The sequence below is a fragment of the Clinocottus analis genome, unplaced genomic scaffold (assembly GCF_023055335.1).
Source record: "Clinocottus analis isolate CAN_PGR_092001 unplaced genomic scaffold, fCliAna1.0.p SCAF_4, whole genome shotgun sequence".
Lineage (NCBI taxonomy): Eukaryota > Metazoa > Chordata > Actinopteri > Perciformes > Cottidae > Clinocottus > Clinocottus analis.
In genome coordinates, this window is record NW_027176153.1 from 13,875,788 (window position 1) to 13,894,193 (window position 18,406).

The following is an 18,406-nucleotide window of genomic DNA, read 5'->3' on the forward strand; positions in this document are numbered from 1 at the left end:
CTGTCTATTTCTCTCAGTCAACACTGAGCGCAATGCAAAAAAAAAAAAAACTAAACAAAGCTTTCTCTTTCTGAATAGACAGCATATTATATATAATGGAACAAAACTGAAACTACTGAACTAATAAAAATGAAGTCCACTGTAAATCAAAGCTGTATGGCTTACAAGTTGTGAGCTGAACTTAATTTCTTATCTTGAGGAAGATGTGTTTTTTTTTATTGTATTGTTATTGCATTTTATGATTACCATTACTTTGTAGTGTGCATATACATTTTTAGGTGATGGCAGCTGGGTATGCGTGGGTGAAAAACCAGAGAAAGAAAGAGAAAGACAGATAATGAGAGAGAGTAAGGGCTTGCCAGAGTTAAGTAATATACAAAAATAAACTGAGAGAGAGAGAGAGAGAGAGAGAGAGAGAGAGAGAGAGAGAGAGAGAGAGAGAGAGAGAGAGAGAGAGAGAGAGAGAGAGAGAAAGCTTGTATCCAACAAGTGAGATTTCTATTCTAATCTCGACCATCAGCTACTGTTCTCTTGCAGCCAGCCAAATCGATAGAGACGCATGGCTCAGCAAGACGACTGGAACAGAAAACACACAAACAGGCTGAAACCTGCGGCTGCTCTGAAGACCAGTCGCCCCTGAGTTTCCGCTCCTGCACAGGGACACAACGCAACAAGTAAAACACAAGAGCTGAAGAGACCCACACAATTACTTTACCGGTTCCTGCCACTGGCCTGTTTTCTCTTTAAAAAAAATCCCTAACCCGCTATTTCTCTGAATCTACCCTCTTCTGTCTCTGATTTTCCCAAATCTATTGTATGGACATATGGACAAACTGCCACGTAGACTGATTATGAAGTGAGAAGCCAGCCAAAACACAGAAATATACCGAGATACAAGTCTGTGCATTCAATCTAACAGATCAGGCCTGATATGAATCTAAATGAAGAAAGCTAATTGTTCTTTATACAAAATGAAAATATGTGTGGGCGTGGTTTGAGGCAGCCATTTTCATGCAGCTATTCTAGTGCTACAAAAATATATTCTGCAGTTAGCAATATTTTACCTGCATGTATGTACATGATAGCCTGATTATCCAAGCTTATTGTTTAGCCTGAAACCATGTTCAAGTTGGTGAACATTGGTTACTGGTGCTACTGAGGGTTATTTTACCCTCAGTAGCGACTGGTTTGTCTCCAATGACTATTAGAAAAAAAAAGTAAAACCTTTTTTTGCAAGAAATAGACACATAACAACTCCATTCGTAATAGAAAGCTCTGATTGGCTCGGTTGTTTTCATGACCGGGGAATCAGCAGTCAATGAGCACTTGCCAGACCTACATGTATTTGAATCTGTGATGAAGTCTGTTTTGTAATATGCTTCTGGAACAAGTCTATGTAAGTGATTCATACTCTTTTTGGCTCTCAAGAACATTCTCAGTCAATCAGGATAATGGAGATATTTAATCAACTTTAATTCAAACAACTACCCAGTCGCTTTGTGTGTGGGTGGATATACAACGCTGGCTGATCAACCAAATAACACGCCCACACTTTTGCATATAGGCTGAAACCTCAACAGATGAACCAAATGGAAAACATCAATATCGTCGGAGAGCTCCATATGTTCAGCATATCTTGTACAGAAACTGTAGAGTATTCAAAGCCTTGAAAACATCTTGTTTGAATGGACAGATTGTGTCCAAGCATACAGTAAACGGCCCCTTTAAAGCTGTTTCTGATTAGCGTTTTTTTCCTTTTAAAAGCCCAGAGATGTTATGTGTAATGCAATCTCCTGGCTGTGTCAAACTGCTACCTCAGTGTGTACGCTGTGGAAGACCCCAGACATGCAAACAAAGGAGTCTCTGTTCTGGCTTCATGCACCTTATTCACAGGCACACATCATGTAAAGGCTCGGGAAGGCATCTTGACGCAGTGTCAAAACTTGCATTAAGAAATACAGGCTTCTTCTTTCACAATATGTTTGACCATTGTGAAGATACTGTACGTGGGTAAAGATCTTGTTTGCAGTGATAATTACACACAATAAACAGGTGGAGAAATAGTTGCTACTACATTCCATTTCAGCATGTTCAAAGCATTTAAGCATTTTTTATTAGCATAGCTAATCCTAATAAAATATAAAGGAAACATGTACAAATAATAATTATAAACATACACACCAGAAGGCATGTATTCAGCACATTTATTAGACAGTCATCACAATTTGTATTGCATTCAGAAAATGATTTCATATTTTTAACTTGTAATTTTTCTTATTTCAAACTACTGCTCAGCTAATGCATACAGTCAGGCATCAGTTGAGAAATGATTGACTCACATGTACAGTGAGGAGTAATGAATTTTGTATGACACATAAATAAAATGCAGACATTTTGATGTGGTGGTTTTGAAAATATTTATAAGTTAACCTCTTCAGACCCATTGGCAGGTTAACCATTGCAAATGTGTGGCTTGTGCCCAAGTATTGCTTACAGCCACAGAAATGATTCAATCTAGTCCCAACACCAGAGGACATGCTAAGTTACAAGGAAATATGCACAAACTTAACTAGAATGTAATCATGGGGCAAGCTTGAACAATAAAGGTCAAACTTATGGAAAGGCTGTGTCTAGATATCAAGATCTTTTGTTCTTTGTAGTCAGGGCGGAAACTATGCAACCTAAACATATAAGGGTTGTCCTACCTTTTCCAAACTTCAAATTCAATCTGCTGTATTAAAGAAAAAATGGATGCCAAACAGTGAACTCTGTGTTTGGAGGGCTATTCAGAACTGTTGTGTAAGCCTCTATTTGACGGTGCTGACAGAGCATCAACTGCAACTGGCATGTTTTGAAAAGCCCAAATTGCCTTATCCACTAAGAAGGTATTTGTTGACACAACACTGCAAACCTGGAAAGGATGTCAATGATTGACACATGACCGCTGCTGCAGTGAAACTACAAAGGTGGACATTTATCCCAATTAGCTCACACCCATGTTTGCACGCAAAGTGACATAATTAGGGCAGACAAGGAAATGTGGCGAACACCGATGGACTTCATAGTCTGTGATGTGTGCTATAAGCAGACAATAAGCTGCTAAAGCTCCCACTCGACCCCTCATTATAGTCAGTCAATCCCAACATCAAAGGAAAGACAACCTTATGGCTATAGGATGACAGTGTGTGTGTGTGTGTGTGTGTGTGTGTGTGTGTGTGTGTGTGTGTGTGTGTGTGTGTGTGTGTGTGTCTTATGTGCACATGCATACGTTCTTGTCATCCATCACTGTTTTGCATGGAGGCTCACTATACAAAATGAAGTCCACTTCTGCTAAACATATCTGTGGTGGGGTTGCACATTAGACCTCAAGTTATGTTTCGTACAAATAATATTTATTTAGCTAGTTTGAGAATTTTTTTCATAAAGCAAGTCTCCACTCCATAAAAATAACTTGAACACATTATTCTGGCGATAGAAAATCTGAGCTGATTCAATCGGCTCTCTGCTTTTTCCTGCTCCAAACTATTGTTATTGTATGGCCCTATGTCCACTGTTCACGTCCACACATAACATCAAAACTATATGCATGTCAAGACACCGCTCAGATAAAAGGCAATTGTTTTATTTATTTTTTAGTAAATTGGGTTAAGTAAATCTTTAAGAATTTGGTATGTGTATTGGTGATCGTTAAGTTGAAACTGTGAGGCTATGGGCAAGGGAATTAATTATGCCAATTTGGATCCTATGAAGGATGAACATACTGTATGTGTGTGTGCACAGTTCACAGTATGTGAGTGAAACAAACTGAAATTGAGGCTGTCTTCGTGGGCATGTGCTTATGACTTATGAATAACTTTGTGTCAGAGAATGTGTCATTTCCTATTACAGTATGTGTGTGCTTCAGTGTGAGCGTGTGAGTGTTTGTGTGTGTGCCCCGGCGTCCTTAGCTTTCCGGCCTTTTCCACATGACTCTCTGACAGTATTTGGCAAGTTGCTAATTGATGAGGAGCCTCCACCTCGTCTTGTTTTGTCAGAACATGAAGGCCTCTCTGCTGGATCAACAACTTCTGGAGCTGAAAATTCTGCCATATGTCCGGCCATGTGTTCCCCTCTACCAGCTGGGAGCACTCAGTGCCGCGCTCGTCTAACTCGCTGACTGTGTGACTGGGACAACTCCTGACTGGGCATCACAATTCTGACACCAATACCTCAAATAGCGCAACTTGGTCGATGAGCCGGCATGTGTTGGTGACAGAAAGTGTCTTTTCTAAACAAACTTAGGACAGGGACGAGTCCTTCAATGAGCCGGTAATGGTGACCGTTTAGAGCTGAAGACTGTTAGCAACTGTCACTGTCATGGTTTAATCCCTCTGATGGTATAGATATATGTTATGTTAAAGTGCGTCGGATAAAATCCCCTATCAAACGGCACGTTTTGTGGACTTAAAGGGATACTTTAGCTTAAGTGTTTTTCCTGCTTAGCACGAAAGGGTCAAAGTCAAGGACGCCTTTTTTAAAGCGATGCTCTGATTTCAAAGCTTAATAATGTTGTCATAAAGACCTTTAGAGAAGCTTGAGAGAAGTAATGATCTGACAAACCATGTTTTCTTCATATACATTTCAGACACCTAGTAAAACTTTCAACCATGAGATCAGACTACAGTTGACATAAAAGAGTTGGGCGGTCAAAATGTCCCCTTAGTCACACTGATGCTAACATTCATCTTAAAGGACCAGTGTGTAGGATTTAGGGGGATTTATTGTTAAAGTACAATTGAGGTCATGAACCAGTATTGGACAAAACTAACTTGTGACCTGGTGGTGGCTCTAGTCACCCTAAATATCAACGTGCTGGTATTTTTTTATAAACTTGTGTGTGCGTGTATATATATATATATATATATATATATATATATATACACACATGACTATATATATATATATATATATATATATATATATATATATGTATATATATATATATATATATATATATATATATATATATGAAATGATGCATAATTGTAGATACTAATCTGTCATCATCCTTTAGAAAACACACTCAGCTAATAAGGATTGAAAAGCAAGATAAGTCTTCATATTTACATAGTTTTCAGAGGTCAATGTGATACCCACAACAGTTAATACTGACCACAACAGTTAACTGTGTGATTGTGTTTTCCACTTGCATTAACCAGTGAAAAATAAAGCTATTTTCTAGTTTTACAACCAACCCATATCTTCAGTGAATGAGCTCCTCAACTGGCAAACATTTATTATTTTCCAACACTTACGAGAACATACAATTCTATAAACTCTTCTCGTTAAATACAGACAGCTGCAAAAGGGAATATAATAACACGTCAGCCTCTGCAGATATTTACTGATACATCTGTGGGGTTCATAGAAAAACATACGGGGGCAGTGTTACCTGGTTTGTTGACCGAAACTCCTGGTTATTGTCATTCATGTACATGTTGTCACCATCAAACTGTGGGAAGAAACAGAAAGGAAAAATGAACATGGTATGCAAGAGGAGGTTTGAAAATTGGGGGCCGCGGAGGTGGTGCGGAGGGGAAAAGCTCTTTACGGGTGGCCTGAAGTGTGAGACTAATGACTTTGTCACTTTGGTTAAACCTCGTGGTGGCATGGCAGCGTGGGTAATTACTGCTCGTCAGCGGGCCGGTAATTAGGCTACATGAGCACAGTGACGGGAGATGGGCTTTTCCCTGTGGGCTCTGCTGTGTGTCTGAGAGAGAATGAGTATGAATGAAACTGTGAGTGCATACAGTAGCTAAGGGTGTGTGTGTGTCTTTGAGACTGTGAACCCAGTGTGTGTGCATGTGTCGCGCAGTGGGAACATGCTGTGTCTTCAAATCGAGCTAACAAGGCATTGAAAGATCACTTGCTGCCGGTGCCAAAACAGAGTTTGACACGACAAATGACCCTTGACCCACAAGGGTGCTGCGAAACAACAGCAGGTCACCAGATAACCCCAACGTGCAACAAATTACTACTGTAATATTGTGCTCCTAAGCTAAAGGCCTGAAGAATTCTCTGCTGAAATCAGCTTTGAGCAAGCTATACATGAATGGAAAAAAATATAACAAATTCTGTTTTTAGCTCCAGAGAAAATTACATTCTGCCACACAAATGGCTCAGTAACTGAACTTGTGCAGTGCCAAGGTGACAGAGAAACTGCTACCATGTTAAGAAGAGCTGTATTGTGAAATGCCCTTCGTTTTCAAAGACATCAAGCCCTTTCATACCACGCTAGCAGCACATAGAACAGACCTTGACTGGACTGGATAATAACGTTCATGAACACAAACACACACACAGAAAACCCAACGTGTCAAATAAACCCTACTTTTTGTTGGTTGGTTGAGGTCATTCTTTGTGATATCAATGCAAAGACTTGGAGAAAACAGCAGAGACAACATGATCAAACTAGACAGCATTCCACGTCAAATTCCTCAGATGTGAAGATACAGTCGGAGTGGGAAGGCACGGGGTGGGGGGAGGGTGGCTTTTTTGTTTAGGGTGATCCACTTTGTGCCTATGAAGAAAGGGACCGAAAGCTTAAAAGATAAACACACGCTAGATATGAACACAAATGGATCATGAGATATACCTTCTCAAAACAATAACTAGGTAGACTAATGGACGGAAATGGGCCGAATTCCTGGGGGTGATATCTAATATCTACACTGGTAGACAGGAAAATGTCGAAGTAGCTAAATGAGCATGAGAGTGGTGAGAAAGAGAAATTACTGTACATTATTGCAGGAGAGCGACTGGGGAAATGAGTGCCTGCCTCAGGGCAATGGTTGGTTAACGATGCATATCATGGAAGCCCTTGTGAGGATTCACTTGGTTATTCTAATGATTACATTTACGTTCAACCACAAACGCAAACATGAAACTGAGACAGAGCACTGCATTTAAACCCCATCTTCACTCCACATGGCAATCCAAAAGCCTGACACGAGCAAGAAAAACCACACGTTTACACCAAGAGACACTATGCTGCACACTAATTGTTCAATGCTAGATGCTGAAGTCACATATGCTCATTTGCTTAGTGAAGCATGGCGCTGTCAATCAAAACTGCAATAAAAAGTAACATTAGCTTACTGAGAGGGCTAAAGTGATGTTGACCTTGATGACATATCTGCAATAAACTATTCTCTCCTCACATGAAAGCCTCTTGTCCTCGCTAACTGAGCAATTTCATTCCGTTGAAATCCACTTTGATATCAGTGGTGACGCAAAGCCATTTTGAGAGCATCTTTAGGATAAGATTCTCTCGGGTGAAAAGAGCACAGTCACTGAATAAAGTCATTTCTAACCACAAAACACTGCCTGATCTTGTATTTTAGCTTATTTTTCAAACTGAATTCTTCAACACAAAGCCTGATTGTTGTTTCTTTCGTCTCTACCGGAAGCAATGCAATCAGACAGTGCTCATTTTCCCCAAATTACATTTGTGAAATAATATTCCCCAAAAAGGCCAAAGACAGCCTGGAAGGGTCAGCCATTTTGTGCTTCAACATGGCTGCCCATATATTGCAATGTAAAGCTATTTCCCCCTGCTTCTCTCTCGATAGATCTCCTTTGCACAGCCTCGCTCTCCCACTTAAAATGCCAATTTATCCTCGGTTCAATGCTATCAGCTCTGCCATTACTCAACATTTACTGCAGAAATCATCTTCTCTTTCTTTGTTGTTCCCTTTCTCTCTCATTTTCTCCCTCTTGCTCTTTTCTCTCCACCATTCTCTTTCCACTCTACTCTCTCTGTGTTACAACCTCCTTTTACTTCTCCATCTCCCTCCCTACCTCTGTTTACCCCATCTCTTCCTCTGCTTCTTCAGTGGGCCTTGGCATCGCTTTCTCATCGGCAGTCTAATTGGGCATTCTGCCTGAGACAAGGGCCTCATTAAGCAGTAATTACACACATGTTGTTTTCGGCAAACATCTCTATTTGGATTGCTTTGCATGGTAATTGTTCAGCAGGGACCACTGCTCGCGATGTTTCCCTCCATGACACACGTGGTGCTGGGAGAGAGAAATAAAAACATGGGGAAGAAGGATAGAGCGGCAGAGAGGGGCATGTGAGAATAGAGAAAATAATAATAGGTTGTGGAAGGGAGACAAATTGAGAAATAAAGAATGCATACATGAGAGAGAGGGACGATGAGAGTCACAGAGAGACAGGGAAAAAAAGGATGAAGGCACTGCTGAGGCAGTAAATGGAGAAAGACAATGAATAAATGACAAAGAAAGATGTAGACAGATTCAGTGTGAGAAGAAAATGAGGTGGAGCGGCAGAGAGAGAATGAAAAAGACATAGAGAAGGAGCAAATGAGGAAGAAAAGTGGGAAGAAAGTGAACGAGAGAGACAGAGAGAGAGAGAGATTCCCAGAACTGGGTCATGCCTTGCAATCATCGACAAAGCTGAGCGTTTCAAAAATAATGAAGCCACAAGGTGGAAGTAATGCTAACTAGCATATCCAGGAAAAACATGTAATATTTACACAGTGCTAATGGTGCGATGCAATGCTGGGATCTTTTCATCTTGGAGTGCACTGGTGAGACAGTTGATGTCAGGATAGGAGGCCAAATTACAGACTGTTCAGAAGATTGTTGTTGATTGATGGACAATTCAAATAAGCTCCTCATAAAGCTTTCGAGGCAACATCTGTTTGTGAAGGGGGTTGGGTGGAGATGAACCGGTTGTGTGCCTGTGTGATGCCACAACTGGCCAGTTCAGAGAAAAATGACCTCGCATTTATGAAAAAGAACCCTTCATTTTAAAATGCAGGAAACAAATTATCGAGGAAGCTAAATGCATTATTATTTGCCATAACTTACATAACTGGACCTTCCAATTTCAAATCTACAAATAGCACAGTAATCTGTGTTGTATGTATCTGATGATATCTGCAATAACTACACTACAATTCAGGTCATTTATCACATGCTTGTCTCAAATTGCTGTATGTGCATGCGCTCCAGTAAAAGGGTGAGGCACCAAATGACTATTTCTATTTTGACTGAAAACGATTTTTCCCCTTTAGGTATTGCTAACTTTGACTTGTAAAATATTATACATTGTTAAATATGTAACGACTAAAAAGTCTACATTGCCAATTTAATGCTGTCACAAGTTACTGCACCAATAATTATAACACAATTGTATAAAGATCTCTGAAAGAGACAAATTCTATTACTTAAGACAATATATTTTGTGCATTGTGCCTGTTCTACTGTAAATTAAGCTCTGGCATGCACACTGGGCTTTCCTACCTATCATGTACTATACTACTCTGCATGGTACAGGATATGACAAGAGAGGAATTTTACTTTTACACGATCAACAATCAAGTAGACCATCGCAACATCTGTAAAAGTGCAACAAAAAAACATACAGCATCACACTAAAGAACAACCACAACAAACTTTTAGAACTTTTCAATATATATTAAAAGGGAATCTATACACAGAATGTGTAATACTTGTGACTTTAAAAGCCTTTGCCAGTGCACCAAGTCTCTAAAAATAATTCTCTCACCGAGCGGAATTAATAAGCCCAGAACAGTACACAGCCATTCTCTGAAGAAAGGGGTGTGGTGGTGGAGGGGGGGGGGGAGGGGCTCATGCAATATGTATGCCTGTTTCAGCACCCTTCTTCATCATCTTCCCCCTCTTCTCTTTATTTCTCCTTTTACATCTCTCTCTCTCTCTCTCTCTCTCTCTCTCTCTCTCTCTCTCTCTCTCTCTCTCTCTCTCTCTCTCTCTCTCTCTCTCTCTCTGTCTGTCTCTCGTCCTCTGTTCAATTAAGCAGTAGGTAAGACCTAACAAACCCCAACCTGAGACAATGTGCCACTGGATGTTGATGTTGCCCAACTTGTCACTGATGGTTCAAAGCCAGAAGAGAGGATGAGACAGACAGACAGACAGACAGACAGACAGACAGACAGACAGACAGACAGACAGACAGACACACACACACACACACACACACACACACGTACACTTATAGAGGAAGAGTGAAAGACAAAGACAGAATGGAAAGACGGAAAGAAAAGCAAGAATGAGTGAGCGAAAGAAAGAAAGAACTAATGAAAGAAAGAACAAAAGAAAAGAAGCAAAAAAGCAAGCAAGCAAACTATGGCAGATATAATTCAGAGTTGCATGGCAAAAGGAGAGGGAGAGGAGAGACTATAGTAACAGTTATGGTGTTGCACCACGCCCCAAGCAAACAATGAACATGGGCAAACAATGAACATAGCACACACACACGCACACACACACACACACACACACACGCACACACACGCACACAAAGCTCATAAAAAGCACAGCCTGTGGCCATGGCGACACATGCTCTGTTGTCGTTAGATAAGGGAAACAGGGGCCTCTTCCTGGGTATGAGAGTCTGATCCAGCACACACACACACACACACACACACACACACACACACACACACACACACACTACACACATACACATAACCTACTTGTGCACACTCTGCAGCAGCACTAGGGTCACATCCACCAACGCCCAGCATCTTATGTACTCTCACCTTTATCTGCTGCATAGTTCATTTTCATATGCAAAACCCAGTCTATGTTTATCTGGACACACTGTAAAAAATGGATCATATATCGATACATGAGCAGCTCCTCATTTTTATTTGAGGGATTTTGATGGATTCTGTTTGAATATGCTGGCCTTGTGCCATCCAAGAAAGTATTCAGTTGGAGAATTGGAAACACAAATCGCCGTCATGTTGCACTTCTTCTATCTGCTTTACCTCTCCAGCTGAATCTGCTGAAGAAATATGTTTGTTTTATTTTCAGTGAAGTTGTGATCAGTTCACAGCTAATGAGCATCAGTTCTGTTTGTTATGATTAGGTCTTTAAAGCATTTCAGATGCACACAAACACAGAGTGCCAGAAACGGGTTTGAAAAAAAAGAAAAGAATGAATAAAAAGAAGTGTTTTCACAAAAGACATGATACGGGTTCCAACCGCTTCCGGCTTCACCTATACCTTGTGATGTGTAAAAATAAAACAGCAGGCTGAAGCGCTCATTCATCCACTTTCTGTTGCAGTGGAGCAACCACAAAACAGAAGTAACAGTCAACAGCAGAGATGGAAGGAGAGATTGAGAAGAAAGGCTGTGTGTGTGTGTGTGTGTGTGTGTGTGTGTGTGTGTGTGTGTGTGTGTGTGTGTGTGTGCGTGTGTGTGTGTGCGTGTGTGTGTGTGTGTGTGTGTGTGTGTGTGTGTGTGTGTGGCATGTATGCGTGCATGTCGAGCTAGGCCAGGTGGGGTCGTGCTAAATAAGGTTTTGTATCGAGCATGAACTCGGGTTCACGGTTAATTAGTGAGTTCACATCAAGATTAATCAAATTGTATGATGGTAACAGGTAAATGGCTTTAAAAATGTTTTTCAAAAGTCAGTTCTTCATACTTTAATTTACTTTTTAATAATTAAAATAATATGTATAAAATAAATTAAACATTTTAAAACAATTATAATTGTATTATTCATAAAGAAATACATTTTCTGTTACAAAAAAAAATACACAAAAACAATAATGATGGAATCTTCCTCTTGGTGTGTGAAATAGAAACTTACAATAAGTAACTGTTTGTAACAATTAAGAGCTGCACTGAGTGCAGATCTCTAAACCAAGTGTTTATGTAATGACCACTTCTATAAACACACTTCATTCAAACTCAAAAACAGGCGCTGATGTATGCAGACAAGTCGTCGTACAACACACTTCATACAATCTATCTGAAACCAAAATTAAACTCACCAAGCTGTCTGTCCGCGTAGCAGCGGCTGAGTGGCAACATGGTACTAAGCTTTGTGTGTCCTGGCCACATTGTTAGCTCTTAGCTGTTAGCTCTAAGCCAAACACACCATCCATACTGTCAGCTGTTAGCCAAACACACTGTCCAAAACACATGTCACAGAGATGCACTCAGCCGTGTTACCACTAGCGGCCCCTACTAGCCAGTGGCCAGTTAAGAGTAGTGAGAGAGGAGCTAGCACTGAGCAGGCAGTCACCTTAACCATGAGAGGTGAACATAGCCAGACTTTCCCCTCATTGAGTTGGTGGAGACAAAAACAGAGCTAAAAGCAGAGTGATTATTAGATAACCATTAATAATCTGTCCAAAAACAACATTTTAAGTGAATGCTAGTGTTGTTCTGTATCATCTTGACGTGTAAATATGCAACTGTTTCCCAAATGAGTGTGAAAGATTGTCAATGCCATTACTTTTGTATAAAATCTATTCCGCTGTTTAATCGTTGGATAAAACATGACTGTGCTATCTTGAAGAGGTCGACGTATGTCAACATATAGCTTAATTGTGTATCATCAGTGTGGTCAGTATGTGTGTGCTCTAATGAGAGTAAAGAGCTAATGTAAACGAGCTATGAAATTAAGCACCGCTTTGGAATGGGGACAAAACTTCTGCCATAATGTCCCTTTTGTAATGTATCTGTGACCAGTGACACACACAAGTACATGTGCGAAGGTATAAAAGAAAAAAAGTGATCAGACCAAAGTGGTCCCCGCACGATCTCCCTCATCCTTCAACCTTCCTGCTAACCAGATCTGGGAAACACCTTCTTAGCCTCTAGCACAGTGGAGTCACATGCAATTAGCAAGTAGCCCCAGCAGGTGCAGTATAGTACCAAACTTCACATGGGTGCCAGGAAAGTGGTTATCCCACCGGTCTACCTGACACTCACACTGTCTGAGGTGAGAACAAGCAGGTTTGTGTGTCTGTGTACAATATGGCGCTGAGGTTTGTCTGGCAGCAGGAGCGGATGCAGAGCACGAGCCACTTTTAACTGACTGGGGTAAACAGCTATGAGAGAAGATAAAGGGCTGAGTAAATGTCACACTACCCCAGCCTTTTGCCTCTGTTCACCTCAACATCAGATAACTGCAGCAGGGGAAAAAAGTCTGGTTTCCTCTAACATATAATTGGTTATCTTATTGCAATCTACTGCTCTCTTGCCTCTGCACCGAATTGTATGAAACTGCAATAAGAAAATAAGAAAAAAAGGCTAAAAGTTTGACTGTTCGAGGAAAAAATAAATCCTTATGAGTAAAGGGAATCAGTCAAGTGCTTTGTGTGTTCTTAATCTGTGTGTTGGAATTAGTATTCTACAAACACAAGTAGGGCATGAACTTTAACATGCAGATATAGTTTTAGAAGGTGAAAAGGAAATATTGTAATTGTATTTAATAATAATCAGGCTGTGGTACTTTTAGACACCATATAATTATAGAACCTGTAATACATGCATTAATATAAACACACTTAACAGTTTTACAGTTCACTAAAGAGGGAAGTGTGCTAAGTTATTACCAACAATATCAGGCAAAAGCTTTTAAATGCACAGGAAGTAACATTGCATCATATGATTCTGAGAGATCTTTCTTCAGGAAGTCTTCTATGTGTTTTTTGGGCACTGTTGACAATGTATCTGTCTAATTCAATTCTGTATTACAGTCATGTATTAATCATAAGATACAAAACAGTTAAAGATAAATTCTGAAGATGTCCATAGTGCTTTCAGTTTCAACCTTCATTTGTTTCTATGGACACACAAACATGTGACTGTGACTATAACAACCACAGGGGTGTATTTTGCACCTTTGCATGTTTTCACACTTGTGTTGCTGCAATTAAGAAACATAACTCCTGACATCATCTGTCAATTCCAGTAAGTAGGCTTGTTTTTAAATGCAAATATATGCAAAGTTTGCATTGTGTGGTGTCGAGTATAAAATAATGAGTTTTTAATGTGTTTTAATGTGTTCACTCATGCATGTGGAAAACATGAATAGCATGCATGTGCTCTCAAAGGGATTTTCATGTATTCAAGTAAATATGTCTCCTCCCGAAGAGCAATTTCCTCACAACTCAAGGTATCCTCCGGTTGGAGCCTCCAAAATACCACCGGGCCCAAGGCCGTAGCTTGAGGTAGACCTTTTTAAATCAATTGGCTGACAAACAGAAGAGGTTTCAGAAAGTGGGGGCTTGGCTACTGTATCTCACCACAGCAGTGGGCAGTCTTTTCCTAGCTGGATTGATGCCTGGAGGGTGGGCAGTGTGGAGCCTAACCCCTCGTTCACCCACAGTGTACCGGGCCTGTGGTTAGAGAGAGAGAGAGACGCCAGGAAGAGAAACAGAAGAGACAGAGAAGACAAAAGTGGGGAAGGAAACGAAATGGTGGGGCTTTAGTTTGCAAGATACAAGCAGGGCATTTGTAAAGGAACATGTCAAGACCCCCCCCGCCCCCACTCCTCCTCCCGCCCTTTCTCATGAACCTTTCCCTCCTTCTCCCTTTCTCCAGTTGCTCTGCTCTGCCCAACATGCCCGCGCACGCGTACAGGGGGAGGAGAAATGACATGAGACCTACACTGTGACTCTACGCAGCGCCATGCAAGGGGAAGAATGGAGGTTAATGAGCTGACAACCCCTCCACCCCGAACACGCCTCCTCCCAATGCCCACCTCCCTACTCTCTTGCACACACTGACAAGCATATACACAAACCCCCTACAAAACAGTGGGGCTGAACGCTGGCACTGAGCCAAGGATCTGGAGACTTTCAGAGTATCATGAAGGAATGAGTGGATTTACACTGCATGTATATTATAATTGGTAATCTAATATAATCTGCTTTATAAATATGACCTGCAAACATCAGCTCATATTATCGAAAGCAGATAACACAGTGAACTAACTTCAGGCACACTCATGGCCCAATAAGGCTCAAATGCTTATTAGAAAATGAGCAACAAAAGCATTTGTAACAAAAATGTTGAATGGTTGAAACATGTGTGGCGTTGAAAAAAACGTGTGGCGGCATGTTATCCAAATGAAAAGTATTAACTCTGTGAACACTACCGGTTTAGGAATATGTTGTCAAGTCAGACTGAAATTTCCTCATTAGGTTTCAACCAAAATGTAACTTTGGACCTGCTGGTGGCACTGTTGATAAGTGAGGGAATAACCAAAGTCATGAGGACTCATCTTCGAGGAACCAAGAATCTTTGTCATGAATCGCAATACATGTACCATTTCACTTCGGACAATTGGAGTCAGATAGATTGACACCCAAGAGGATTGCTAAAAAAACAACAACAGTCCAACTGTAAGTGTCAGCATCTAACAAAACATTGAGCAACTATACACCACAGTTGACCTGTTGAGAACAAACACCTCTTGCCTCGACCACAGACCGAGTTAAGCATACGATGCTATTATATTGCATGCAGTGCCGTGGATAACCAATCAGACCCTCAGACGCACCCTCATTTATTGGTTGTCACGTGGTGTTGTGTGGGTGTGCAAGATGTTAAATAAAACCTCAGTGGCCTTTAAATTTCATCACCGGAAAACCAACAAGTAAAGGTGACAATTTTCATCTCAGTTGAAGTGTGCACAGATGCAAATTAAAGTCACAGAGAAATAAAACAACATTGGGGCTTGAAGGAAAGCTTTAGAAAACCTTTTAGTTAATAAAAAACCTAGTTGAGCTTTGTAACGTCAATGTAAAGAATCAACATTTGCATGAGCCTCACGGACATTGAATAAACAGATGTAGGCGCATTCAACGCTGAGGATTGTTGTTGTTTAATACAAGCCCTTGTTCATATAGCTGCATACTGGCCTGATGCTCGTATGGTTGAGAGTTCCATCACAATCTCAACACCCCGCCTTGAGCATCTGAGCTACAAGCTTTCAAAAGATTAGAGATATTTAATGTATTTTAAATAAAATGGCAATGAAGAGAATCTTACTGCAATAGTTAGTGTGTATTAATTGTCTCAAATGAAAGAAATGAAACATAAGGATAAAATATCATCCTTCATCATATGTGAGAACATTACTGAACGTAGATGTAGAATTGATAACGGGGCAGAAAAGCACTTTTACAGAGCTTGAAAACAATGGAAGATGGACGATTAGTCATTAACGCCTATTGTGAATCTTTCCAGTAAGTAATTTGTAGGAAGGCTTGTGCATTTTTTATATTCTTAAACTGAAGAGCCCTGCGAACACAAACTCCATAAAATAATAACAGGCGTTTCACCTTAGCACTATCCGAGCCTCTCAATTATTTACTACTAATGAATTGCCTTGGGCAATATTCTTCCTAAGTACAACATCAACCATCCCAGAGAGGCTGAATCAACTCGCTCAAATACTTAAATACATTTACTCAATTATGCTCACTGTCCCCAATATGAAAGAGACAAGAATGTACAAGCTTTCTTCTTCGTACAGTTTAATATGCTCTGTTTTATCTTTTTTAATTTTCTAGAAAATCCTCACATGCACAACAACTCTTACAATGACTAACTGATCAAAAGTTTTCATATAAAAGGCATTAACGAGGTTCCTCTTTCCCACTGCTTTTACATCTGTGGTGTGGGAGGATTCAATAAATGGATGTGTGCTGTTGTTTTGGTGTCTTGCCTCAGTAACGTAGCAGTACTGCAGGCAAGGTGCCAGGCATCTACCAGGTTTTGCACTTTGCAACCGAACTTGCCACCTTCAATATCTCGTTGCTGCCACGTCGCTGATGAGCCTTCAGGGGCCTGAGGCGGGCTGAGAGCAGGGAGCGGGGCTTCACATCACCAGCTCACAACAGGTAGGAAAAGGATGGGTATAAGAAGTAACAGTGTATAAAGGTACACAATCTTAATGTGGTATGATTGCACGAATGATTAAGCCGTCAGAAACAAACAGTATGAGCGCAACCCGGCAATAGCCTACAATTAATATTTCAGAATATCTCTGTTAAGTGCAGGAAACTGTCAAATAACCTTCAACATTTAAATATGTACAGTGAATGTACATATACTTTGCCATCTGTTAGCTTCACCTATAGGGGACATCTTCATACTGGTGAAACGTTTGTATCTTCTTGTGTGCTTTTCCACTGCTCATTATGTTCCTACTCATCCTTTAAAAAAAAAAAAAAAACACATACCCAGACTAATTATTGTTCTCTGTACTACACAACATGGTTTTATTTCTTTCATAGAGCTACATTGGTTTTTGTTTCAGATATTTCTTTCGAGAAACAATATTGAATAATATTGTTTTTGTGACATTTCACATGTGAAAGCATGACAAAAAGCTGGTTAGCTCAGACGATTGTTGAGACAATCTGTATTGTTTAGACACATTGTAAACTATAGAGAAACCATATATATATATATATATATATATATATATATATATATATATATATATATATATATATATATATATATATATATATGTGTGTGTGTGTGTGTGTGTGTGTGTGTGTGTGTGTGTGTAGACACGAGGCGTAATGCAATAAAAGGGCTGTCTTGTGATTCTTAGCATCATTTTGTTTTTTTTGCATCCAGTGGGCTTGCACATGTACAAGTGTTTATAAATGCGCATATTTCATATCTGCAGTCCACTCAAAGAAACAAACTGAGCATTCGGCTCTATTTCGATGATCGACACTGTTATCACCATTCAATCAGAAACATTTCCCAACCATGATCTTCCACTCCGTAACAGAGCAGTTCAGACCTGAATAGCGTTTGTCAATTCCATGCTATCCGGCTGTAATCATCAGTCTTTGGCTGTAACTACACCAGAGAGAAATTTAAGCGCAAAGGATCTCATTCCTAGACAGCTGGCGGTTGTAAATTCCTATCAGGGAATAAAAAAACAGAGAGGGAGGGAGAGAGTTTGAAAGAAAACATATACTATTTTCATTTGAACTGCTTTAGGGATTACAGCTCAGGGCTCTAGAAAAAACTGCATTAAAATAATCCACCATTTGCATGTTTTATCTCACAAAGGAGGCTCACATAGACACACATGCACACCAACCCCCCACTCTCCCTCCCCCTCCCTCCCATCTTCTCCTGCATCCCCTCCCCCATTCTGTTTTGAGTGCACACACACACACACACACACACACACACACACACACACACACACACACACACACACACACGTCACACATATACACACACTGTCATCATAAAACATACACACACACACACACACACACACACACACGCACACACATTGAGATCAACCTGCTGCCATCTGCTCTACGCACTCTGTACAATCCTCACAGAATACATTATTCACTACAATACATCACATCACATTCCCTCAATGTCACAGCCTTGTGCTGGAGAAGAGTGAGAGAGAGAATAGGGGTGAGAAGAGAGCAAAATAGCTATTGTACTCCGAAGAGAGAGAGGGAGAGAGAGAGAGAGAGAGAGAGAGAGAGAGAGAGAGAGATAGAGAGAGAGAGAGAGAGAGAGAGAGAGAGAAGGGGAGATTTGGCCTGTTATATG

The 18,406-nt window shown here is 40.4% G+C and overlaps 1 protein-coding gene across 3 annotated transcripts in view; it reads right to left on the minus strand.

Annotated features, from left to right (window-relative positions):
- Positions 1–18,406, minus strand: part of LOC137801166 (TOX high mobility group box family member 2-like) — a 73,521-nt gene that overhangs the window by 31,820 nt on the left and 23,295 nt on the right. The window contains exons 1-2 of one of the 3 annotated variants that reach the window (XM_068598605.1): positions 11,833–11,871; positions 5,432–5,491 (exon numbers count right to left, since the gene is read on the minus strand). In XM_068598605.1, the coding sequence (XP_068454706.1) occupies positions 5,432–5,476 (45 nt within the window). In that variant the 5' untranslated portion in view covers positions 5,477–5,491; positions 11,833–11,871. Of the gene's footprint in view, positions 1–5,431; positions 5,492–11,832; positions 11,872–14,097; positions 14,191–18,406 lie in introns of those variants that run through there. The other 2 variants (XM_068598603.1, XM_068598604.1) reach the window with 2 other exon arrangements.